The 11,278-nt window shown below is 44.8% G+C and overlaps 1 protein-coding gene across 2 annotated transcripts in view; it reads left to right on the top strand.

The window, feature by feature from the left end:
- Nucleotides 1-7,934, top strand: part of syde1 (synapse defective Rho GTPase homolog 1) — a 40,170-nt gene extending 32,236 nt beyond the window's left edge. For both annotated transcript variants that reach the window (XM_075457864.1, XM_075457863.1), the window contains exons 12-14: nt 1,462-1,720; nt 1,831-2,106; nt 7,727-7,934. In XM_075457864.1, the coding sequence (XP_075313979.1) occupies nt 1,462-1,720; nt 1,831-2,106; nt 7,727-7,908 (717 nt within the window). In that variant the 3' untranslated portion in view covers nt 7,909-7,934. The remainder of the gene's footprint in view (nt 1-1,461; nt 1,721-1,830; nt 2,107-7,726) is intronic.
- Nucleotides 7,935-11,278: the final 3,344 nt, after the last annotated feature.

Here is an 11,278-nt window from a genome sequence, read left to right as displayed (position 1 = left end):
TACTACTACTACTACTGCAGTACTACTACTACTACTACTACTACTACTACTACTACTGCAGTACTACTACTACTACTGCAATACTACTACTACTGCAGTACTACTACTACTACTACTACTACTACTACTGCAGTACTACTACTACTACTACTACTACTACTGCACTACTACTACTACTACTACTACTACTACTACTACTACTACTACTGCAGTACTACTACTACTACTACTACAATACTACTACTACTGCTACTACTACTACTACTACTACTACTACTACTACTGCAGTACTACTACTGCTACTACTACTACTACTACTACTACTACTGCAGTACTACAACTACTGCTACTACTACTACTACTACTGCAGTACTACTACTACTACTACTACTACTACTACTGCAGTACTACTACTACTACTACTACTACTGCAGTACTACTACTACTACTACTACTACAATACTACTACTACTGCAGTACTACAGTACAGTTTCCTGTATATTTTCCACTCTGCCCTCTTCCATCAGAGTCTATAGGTCAAAGACGGAAGCTAAACTCTAATGTTAGAAAAACATCTGTTGGTGTAGAGCAGGGATGTCCACATCCGGTCCCTGAGCACCGCTGTCCTGCTGCAGGTTTTAGATGTTGCCCTGATTCAACACAGCTGATTCAGATGAAATGGATATATTCAAAAGATTGTTAAGTTCTGCACAAGCTAATGATGATAATAATGCATTGATCTGAATCAGGTGTTTTGAAGCAGGGAAACATCTAAAACCTGCAGGACAGCGACCCTCGAGGACCGACTTTGGACCGCAGTCTATCTTATGTCCATCAGGAAGCAACCTCTATTTTTGTGAAAGAATGTTTTGATGAGTTCATGGTCTCAGTTACTACTTTCACTTCTTCTTTTACACGCCCATTAAAACGGACGATAAAGCAGCGTTTGTTTGAGGGCGGAGCCTTGTTTTGATTGAAAACCCCCCTAACCCAATGTGAATGAGTGGTAACTCCCGTGGTTACTGTTTCATAGCCTATGACAACATGACACATCCACTTGTCTGAGGTCCAGATGCATCGTGGGTAGGGTAGGCCTAACCCAAATTAACGTAACGCATATGCAGACTGCAGTATGTAAGGTATGTAGGGTGTGTGTGAGCTACCTTTGGATGTTTCCTGCACCGTGCTTGGTGTAGGGGTCTAAACCATCTATGGGTCGTGATCTTAAGATCAATGAAATGCTAACCTCATATTTACGGTTTATCAGAGGGCTTCTGCCAACATGCTGTAAGTTCGACAGTCTCAACTTTCATGAAGTGAAATAGCAACTGTATTTTCAGCCTAAATCTGACATCACGTAGGATTCCCCCGCCTGTTGGATCGGGCCGGTGATGATTGATTATTTCCTGCTCATTGATCCCCAGTTCTCTGGGAATAACGACCCTGTTTCCCCCCCCTAAGGCCACGCTGTCCCTCCTGCTCGACCACCTCAGCCTGGTGGCGTCCTTCAGCTCGTCCAACAGGATGACCCACCAGAACCTGGCGGTCTGCTTCGGCCCGGTGCTCCTCACCCCGACCCAGGAAGCCTGGAGGGCCGGAGGGGCCGGAGGGGCCGGACGGGCCGGAGGACCGGGGAAGGGTCCTGGGGAGGAGATGGCGAGTGCTGTGGACTTCAAACGGCACATCGAAGCCTTGCACTACCTGCTCCAGATGTGGCCAGGTGAGATAGGAGGAGCAATAACCTGAAGCTCCGCCCACTCTGATACCCTGCTGTTGCCATAGTAACCATTTAGTCCCTCGGCGTGGCTTCATATTTTTCTTTCTCCTCAGTGCCGACCCATCAAGTCCCAGCGGACGACCCCACCGACCCAACATTAACCCATAATGCCCCGGGCCACCAGCGCCGGCCTGTCCTGCGCCTCGCTCTGCCTCCGAACACCGAGGGCGAGGTCGTGGTGTCACGGCGAGGGCGCGGCGGCGTGACCCGGCTGGAGAGTCCACCACCGATCAACCGGTACGCCGGAGACTGGAGCGTCTGCGGACGAGACCTCCTGTCCAGACAAGAAGCCGACTACGACGAGGTGGCAGGAAGCGACAGCGATGCAGGTAAACGTCTGAAGCTCGAGTGTCTGCTTCATCAGATTCAGTCTGAGGTTTGAGTCCCACTTCAGTCTGAGGTTTGAGTCTGACTTTAGTCTGAGGTTTGAGTCTGACTTTAGTCTGAGGTTTGAGTCCCACTTCAGTCTGAGGTTTGAGTCTGACTTTAGTCTGAGGTTTGAGTCCCACTTTAGTCTGAGGTTTGAGTCCCACTTCAGTCTGAGGTTTGAGTCCCACTTTAGTCTGAGGTTTGAGTCCCACTTTAGTCTGAGGTTTGAGTCTGACTTTAGTCTGAGGTTTGAGTCTGACTTTAGTCTGAGGTTTGAGTCTGACTTTAGTCTGAGGTTTGAGTCCCACTTTAGTCTGAGGTTTGAGTCTGACTTTAGTCTGAGGTTTGAGTCTGACTTTAGTCTGAGGTTTGAGTCTGACTTTAGTCTAAGGTTTGAGTCTGACTTTAGTCTGAGGTTTGAGTCCCACTTTAGTCTGAGGTTTGAGTCCCACTTCAGTCTGAGGTTTGAGTCTGACTTTAGTCTAAGGTTTGAGTCTGACTTTAGTCTGAAGTTTGAGTCCCACTTTAGTCTGAGGTTTGAGTCTGACTTTAGTCTGAGGTTTGAGTCCCACTTCAGTCTGAGTTTTGAGTCTGACTTTAGTCTGAGGTTTGAGTCTGACTTTAGTCTGAGGTTTGAGTCCCACTTCAGTCATAGGTTTGAGTCTGACTTTAGTCTGAGGTTTGAGTCCCACTTTAGTCTGAGGTTTGAGTCCCATTTTAGTCTGAGGTTTGAGTCCCACTTTAGTCTGAGGTTTGAGTCCCACTTTAGTCTGAGGTTTGAGTCCCACTTTAGTCTGAGGTTTGAGTCCCACTTTAGTCTAAGGTTTGAGTCTGACTTTAGTCTGAGGTTTGAGTCCCACTTTAGTCTGAGGTTTGAGTCCCACTTTAGTCTAAGGTTTGAGTCTGACTTTAGTCTGAGGTTTGAGTCCCACTTCAGTCTGAGGTTTGAGTCCCACTTTATTCTGAGGTTTGAGTCCCACTTTAGTCTGAGGTTTGAGTCCCACTTTAGTCTGAGGTTTGAGTCCCACTTTAGTCTAAGGTTTGAGTCTGACTTTAGTCTGAGGTTTGAGTCCCACTTTAGTCTGAGGTTTGAGTCCCACTTTAGTCTAAGGTTTGAGTCTGACTTTAGTCTGAGGTTTGAGTCCCACTTTAGTCTGAGGTTTGAGTCCCACTTCAGTCTGAGGTTTGAGTCTGACTTTAGTCTAAGGTTTGAGTCTGACTTTAGTCTGAGATTTGAGTCCCACTTCAGTCTGAGGTTTGAGTCTGACTTTAGTCTGAGGTTTGAGTCTGACTTTAGTCTGAGATTTGAGTCCCACTTTAGTCTGAGGTTTGAGTCCCACTTTAGGGTGAGGTTTGAGTCTGACTTTAGTCTGAGGTTTGAGTCCCACTTCAGTCTGAGGTTTGAGTCTGACTTTAGTCTAAGGTTTGAGTCTGACTTTAGTCTGAAATTTGAGTCCCACTTCAGTCTGAGGTTTGAGTCTGACTTTAGTCTAAGGTTTGAGTCTGACTTTAGTCTGAAATTTGAGTCCCACTTCAGTCTGAGGTTTGAGTCTGACTTTAGTCTGAGGTTTGAGTCTGACTTTAGTCTGAGGTTTGAGTCCCACTTTAGTCTGAGGTTTGAGTCCCACTTTAGTCTGAGGTTTGAGTCTGACTTTAGTCTGAGGTTTGAGTCCCACTTTAGTCTGAGGTTTGAGTCCCACTTTAGTCTGAGGTTTGAGTCTGACTTTAGTCTAAGGTTTGAGTCTGACTTTAGTCTGAGATTTGAGTCCCACTTCAGTCTGAGGTTTGAGTCTGACTTTAGTCTGAGGTTTGAGTCTGACTTTAGTCTGAGGTTTGAGTCCCACTTTAGTCTGAGGTTTGAGTCCCTATTCAGTCTGAGGTTTGAGTCTGACTTTAGTCTGAGGTTTGAGTCCCACTTTAGTCTGAGGTTTGAGTCCCACTTTAGTCTGAGGTTTGAGTCCCACTTTAGTCTGAGGTTTGAGTCCCACTTTAGTCTGAGGTTTGAGTCCCACTTCAGTCTGAGGTATGAGTCTGACTTTAGTCTGAGGTTTGAGTCCCACTTTAGTCTGAGGTTTGAGTCTGACTTTAGTCTGAGGTTCGAGTCTGACTTTAGTCTGAGGTTTGAGTCTGACTTTAGTCTGAGGTTTGAGTCCCACTTCAGTCTGAGGTTTCAGTCTGACTTTAGTCTGAGGTTTGAGTCCCACTTTAGTCTGAGGTTTGAGTCTGACTTTAGTCTGAGGTATGAGTCCCACTTTAGTCTGAGGTTTGAGTCCCACTTTAGTCTGAGGTTTGAGTCTGACTTTAGTCTGAGGTTTGAGTCCCACTTCAGTCTGAGGTTTGAGTCCCACTTTAGTCTGAGGTTTGAGTCCCACTTTAGTCTGAGGTTTGAGTCTGACTTTAATCTGAGGTTTGAGTCTGACTTTAGTCTGAGGTTTGAGTCTGACTTTAGTCTAAGGTTTGAGTCTGACTTTAGTCTAAGGTTTGAGTCCCACTTTAGTCTCAGGTTTGAGTCCCACTTCAGTCTGAGGTTTGAGTCTGACTTTAGTCTAAGGTTTGAGTCTGACTTTAGTCTGAGGTTTGAGTCCCACTTTAGTCTGAGGTTTGAGTCTGACTTTAGTCTGAGGTTTGAGTCCCACTTCAGTCTGAGGTTTGAGTCTGACTTTAGTCTGAGGTTTGAGTCCCACTTCAGTCTGAGGTTTGAGTCTGACTTTAGTCTGAGGTTTGAGTCCCACTTCAGTCTGAGGTTTGACTCTGACTTTAGTCTGAGGTTTGAGTCTGACTTTAGTCTGAGGTTTGAGTCTGACTTTAGTCTGAGGTTTGAGTCCCACTTCAGTCTGAGGTTTGAGTCTGACTTTAGTCTGAGGTTTGAGTCTGACTTTAGTCTGAGGTTTGAGTCTGACTTTAGTCTGAGGTTTGAGTCCCACTTCAGTCTGAGGTTTGAGTCCCACTTCAGTCTGAGGTTTGAGTCTGACTTTAATCTGAGGTTTGAGTCTGACTTTAGTCTGAGGTTTGAGTCTGACTTTAGTCTAAGGTTTGAGTCTGACTTTAGTCTGAGGTTTGAGTCCCACTTTAGTCTGAGGTTTGAGTCCCACTTCAGTCTGAGGTTTGAGTCTGACTTTAGTCTAAGGTTTGAGTCTGACTTTAGTCTGAGGTTTGAGTCCCACTTTAGTCTGAGGTTTGAGTCTGACTTTAGTCTGAGGTTTGAGTCCCACTTCAGTCTGAGGTTTGAGTCTGACTTTAGTCTGAGGTTTGAGTCCCACTTCAGTCTGAGGTTTGAGTCTGACTTTAGTCTGAGGTTTGAGTCCCACTTCAGTCTGAGGTTTGAGTCTGACTTTAGTCTGAGGTTTGAGTCTGACTTTAGTCTGAGGTTTGAGTCCCACTTCAGTCTGAGGTTTGAGTCTGACTTTAGTCTGAGGTTTGAGTCCCACTTCAGTCTGAGGTTTGAGTCCCACTTCAGTCTAAGGTTTGAGTCTGACTTTAGTCTGAGGTTTGAGTCTGACTTTAGTCTGAGGTTTGAGTCCCATTTTAGTCTGAGGTTTGAGTCCCATTTTAGTCTGAGGTTTGAGTCTGACTTTAGTCTGAGGTTTGAGTCCCACTTCAGTCTTAGGTTTGAGTCTGACTTTAGTCTGAGGTTTGAGTCTGACTTTAGTCTGAGGTTTGAGTCTGACTTTAGTCTGAGGTTTGAGTCTGACTTTAGTCTGAGGTTTTAGTCCCACTTCAGTCTTAGGTTTGAGTCTGACTTTAGTCTGAGGTTTGAGTCTGACTTTAGTCTGAGGTTTGAGTCTGACTTTAGTCTGAGGTTTGAGTCCCACTTCAGTCTGAGGTTTGAGTCTGACTTTAGTCTGAGGTTTGAGTCCCACTTTAGTCTGAGGTTTGAGTCCCACTTTAGTCTGAGGTTTGAGTCTGACTTTAGTCTAAGGTTTGAGTCTGACTTTAGTCTGAGATTTGAGTCCCACTTCAGTCTGAGGTTTGAGTCTGACTTTAGTCTGAGGTTTGAGTCTGACTTTAGTCTGAGGTTTGAGTCCCACTTTAGTCTGAGGTTTGAGTCTGACTTTAGTCTGAGGTTTGAGTCCCACTTCAGTCTGAGGTTTGAGTCTGACTTTAGTCTGAGGTTTGAGTCTGACTTTAGTCTGAGGTTTGAGTCTGACTTTAGTCTGAGGTTTGAGTCTGACTTTAGTCTGAGGTTTGAGTCCCACTTCAGTCTGAGGTTTGAGTCCCACTTTAGTCTGAGGTTTGAGTCCCACTTCAGTCTGAGGTCCTCAAAACAAAGAGATCTTATCTTAGAAGGTTGGGTAAGAACGTGGATGATGGATCATTTAGATTGGATGAGAGAGAATTTTCTACAGTTAAATGAAGACAAAACTGAGATCATTCTGTTTGGGAGCAAAGAGAAGAGGGTCAGCGTTGGTAAATATCTTGAGACTCGGGACTTACAATCACTGACCAAGTTGGTAACCTCGGAGTGTTGATAGACTCAGATCTGACTTTCAGCAGCCACATCAAAGCTGTCACCAAGGCAGCTTTTTATCACCTCAGAAACATCAGCAGAATTAAAGGTTTCCACTCCCAAAAAGACCAGGAGAAACTCATCCATGCATTCATCTCCAGTAGACTTCATCACTGTAATGCTCTTTTAACTGGACTTCCCACAAAGAGCATTAAACATCTGCAGCTCATCCAGAACGCTGCTGCTTGAGTTTTAACCCGGACTAAGAGATCTGAACACATCACAGCAGCTTTAAAATCTTTACTCTGGCTTTCAGTCAGTCACAGAATAGATTTTAAAAGCCTGCTGATGGTTTACAATCTGTGATCTGTTCAGAGAATATAAAGCCAGCAGAGCTCTTAGATCCAAGGACTCAGGTCAGCTGGTCCAGTCCAGAGTCCAGACTAAACATGGAGAAGCAGCATTTAGCTGTTATGCTGCAAACAAGTGGAACAAACTGCCAGTGGAGATTAAAGTTTCACCAAATGGAGACATTTTTAAATCCAGGTTAAAAACATTTCTGTTCTCATGTGTCTATGCATGAAATCTGCACGATATCTTTGAACTTATCTGGACAGTTGCTGGTTTTTAAATTCATTTAAATGATTTTATTTGTTTCTCTTTATATTCTTTTATGTATTTTAATGCTTATTCCACTCCCTGCTGCAATGCTGTTATTTGATGTAAAGCACTTCTGCTTTAAAGTGCTATATAAATAAATTTGATTTGATTTGATTTGATTTAATTTAATTTAATTTAATTTAATTTAATTTAATTTAATTTGATTTGATTTGATTTGATTTGATTTGATTTGATTTAATTTAATTTAATTTAATTTAATTTAATTTAATTTAATTTAATTTAATTTAATTTAATTTAATTTAATTCCTTCAAAGCTGTTCCTGACTCCTCCTGATGGTTCTTCTTGTTTTAATGCTGTTCCTGACTCCTCCTGATGGTTCTTCTTGTTTTATTGCTGTTCCTGACTCCTCCTGATGGTTCTTCTTGTTTTAATGCTGTTCCTGACTCCTCCCGATGGTTCTTCTTGTTTTATTGCTGTTCCTGACTCCTCCTGATGGTTCTTCTTTTTTCAGGCAGCGGAGATGAAGAGGAGGGCAGGAATGAGGTGTGGTCATCCGGAGGAGGCGCTCTGTACGTGGAGGAACTTCTGGACTTTGATGCTCCGTTTAACTGTCGACTCAGTCTGAAGGACTTCGACACCCTGATCCATGACCTGGACCGAGAACTGGCCAAACAGATCAACATCTGCCTGTAGAGGATCAACATCTGTCTGTAGAGGAGGAGGAGGAGGAGGAGGAGGAAGAGGAGGAGGAAGAGGAGGAAGAGGAGGAGGAGGAGGAGGAGGAGGAAGAGGAGGAGGAGGAGGAGGAGGAGGAGGAGGAGGAAGAGGAGGAGGAAGAGGAGGAGGAAGAGGAGGAAGAGGAGGAGGAGGAGGAGGAGGAGGAGGAGGAGGAGGAAGAGGAGGAGGAAGAGGAGGAAGAGGAGGAGGAGGAGGAGGAGGAGGAAGAGGAGGAGGAGGAGGAGGAGGAGGAGGAGGAGGAAGAGGAGGAGGAGGAGGAGGAGGAGGAGGAGGAGGAGGAGGAGGAGATTTTTGTTTTTGAGAAAACTGTTTAATTTGTCAGGTTTATATTTGAAGGATGTTCTAAAGGTTTGATCCTGATATGAGGAGAAAACACTCTGATTATGTTCATTGATTATCAGGATTGTGAGATAAACAAAACATTTGATAGTTACTAATTTATGATCACAGATTTTTTGGCAAGAACAAAGAAATTCTGAAGTTTATTCAGTTTTTATTAAATACAAAGACAAATGGGGACAAAGATCCCTTTGCTGGTTAGATTTAAAACTTCCTGCTCAGGACAAACCTTTGGAGGGAAGGTTTGATGATGGAACAAGAGACCAACATCATCAGCCATTGTGTTCATTATTAATATATTTATACATTTACATTAAATATGAGGAAATCAACTCCCAGGTCAAAGAGGAAGCTGGTTTCCCAACAACAGAAGAAATGAAAATGTCTGAAACATCTCTGCTGTCAGCAGAAACTTCAGATCCAAAAATGTGTGATTAAAGAACTCAGAACCAGGACCAGGACCAGGACCAGGACCAGATCTTTGGTCGATGTCCTGAAGGAGGACCTGTGCCAAAAACCTACGCCAAACTGATTAATTTATTGCTCCGATCCTAAGACTTCAGAATGAGTTCTTTCTACAATGGACTGGACTACATTAGGTCCTGTTGAGTCTTGTTAGGCTCTGGTGGACTGTGTTAGACTACAGTGGGCCCTGTTGGGCCCTGGTAGACCCTAGTGGACAATAATGGGTCCTATTGGGTCCTGTTGGGTGCTGGTGGACTACAGTAGGTTGTGTTGGGGTCTTGTCAGACTCTGGTGGACCCTGTTAAACTACAGTAGGTCCTGTTGGGCCCTGGTAGGCCTTAGTGGACAATTATGGGCCCTGTTGGGTGCTGGTGGACTACAGTAGGTCCTGTTGGGCCCTGGTAGGCCTTAGTGGACAATTATGGGCCCTGTTGGGTGCTGGTGGACTACAGTAGGTCCTGTTGAGCCCTGGTAGGCCCTAGTGGACAATAATAGGTCCTATTGGGCCCTGTTGGGTGCTGGTGGACTACAGTAGGTCTTGTTAGGCCCTAGTGGGCCCTGTTAGACTACAGTGGGCCCTGTTGGGCCCTGGTAGGCCCTGTTAGACTACAGTGGGCCCTGTTGGGCCCTGGTAGGCTCTAGTGGACAATAATGGGTCCTATTGGGCCCTGTTGGGTGCTGGTGGACTACAGTAGGTCTTGGTGGGTCCTGGTGGGTCCTGGTGGGTCCTGGTGGCTCCAGTTCTGTTGTCGGGTTGTTTGCACTGTTGAAACCAAACTTAGTTGAACAGAAACGCGTAGCTGAAGTGAACAAACGGCGGACTTCGCCGCTCCGCTGACGCTGTCAGATTTCCTCTTCTGGGGTTTGAACCCGAAACCCCACAGGGGCTTCAGGGACAGGCGCCCCCTGCTGGTACCCTGGCCTCCTGTTCCGGCAGCTGGTTCTGGAGCAGAGCTGCGGTGTATTTCAGTATTTCCATGGTACAGAGTTTCAGACTGTGAGTTTGTGAAGCCACACAGTATTTTGTTGTCGTTTGTTTTTGACAGTATTACCTTTTTTTGCACAGTTTCGTCAGCACTTGTGTTTTTTTATTGACGATGATAATGTTTCTATGCAGATGATGTAACCAAAGTGTTGAAGCACAGTTCCTCTCGGAGCAACCACAGCAGCCTGTCTGTATGTCTTATTATTGCAAACATAAAATAAAATCATTATTTTACTACGGGCTGACGGGCTGAACCATTATTTCAATGTGACAACAAACACTGAGTCCACCTTCATCAGATGGTTCCTTCTGCTCATCATGTTTAACCATCAATGTTACCTCTGAATGTTACCTCTGAATGTTACCCCTGAATGTTGCCCCAGAATGTTACCCCAGAATGTTACCTCTGAATGTTACCGCTGAATGTTACCCCAGAATGTTACCCCAGAATGTTACCCCAGAATGTTACCTCTGAATGTTACCCCTGAATGTTACCCCTGAATGTTACCCCTGAATGTTACCCCAGAATGTTACCTCTGAATGTTACCCCTGAATGTTACCTCTGAATGTTACCTCTGAATGTTACCCCTGAATGTTGCCCCAGAATGTTACCCCTGAATGTTACCTCTGAATGTTACCCCAGAATGTTACCCCAGAATGTTACCCCAGAATGTTACCCCAGAATGTTACCCCAGAATGTTACCCCTGAATGTTACCCCTGGATGTTACCCCAGAATGTTACCCCTGAATGCTACCCCTGAATGTTACCCCAGAATGTTACCCCAGAATGTTACCCCTGAATATTACCCCAGAATGTTACCCCTGGATGTTACCCCTGAATGTTACCCCAGAATGTTACCCCTGAATGTTACCTCTGAATGTTACCCCTGAATGTTACCCCTGAATGTTACCCCAGAATGTTACCCCTGAATGTTACCTCTGAATGTTACCTCTGAATGTTACCCCAGAATGTTACCCCTGAATGTTACCCCTGAATGTTACCCCAGAATGTTACCCCTGAATGTTACCCCTGAATGTTACCCCAGAATGTTACCCCTGGATGTTACCCCAGAATGTTACCCCTGAATGTTACCCCAGAATGTTACCCCAGAATGTTACCCCTGAATGTTACCCCAGAATGTTACCCCTGAATGTTACCCCAGAATGTTACCCCAGAATGTTACCCCTGAATGTTACCCCAGAATGTTACCCCTGAATGTGGCTTCAGGAAGCTGCCAATCTGAGGAAATATGGCAGTTTGTCCAGGAAGTTCAGGATATTATACAGTAGTGATCCTAAAAGCCACGAAGGACTGTAAACCTCCAGCTGACCCAAATAAGGAATTTAATGTCACAGGATGTAAACAACATCCCAAAAGTAAAAAACACAAAAGCAACATAGATGAACATGAGATGGATTAGCCCTCAACACAGTCTGACAGGACTCACCTGTTGTTATTCAACCTGTTTCCTCGAAAACGTCCTTTAGGAAACACCGGACCGTCCTTTAGGAGAGAAAGGAGCTCCTCTTTTATTT

Source organism: Odontesthes bonariensis, chromosome 23, assembly GCF_027942865.1.
Source record: "Odontesthes bonariensis isolate fOdoBon6 chromosome 23, fOdoBon6.hap1, whole genome shotgun sequence".
Taxonomy (NCBI): domain Eukaryota; kingdom Metazoa; phylum Chordata; class Actinopteri; order Atheriniformes; family Atherinopsidae; genus Odontesthes; species Odontesthes bonariensis.
Note: the sequence above shows the minus strand (reverse complement) of the source record. Positions and strands in the feature narration are given on the sequence as shown.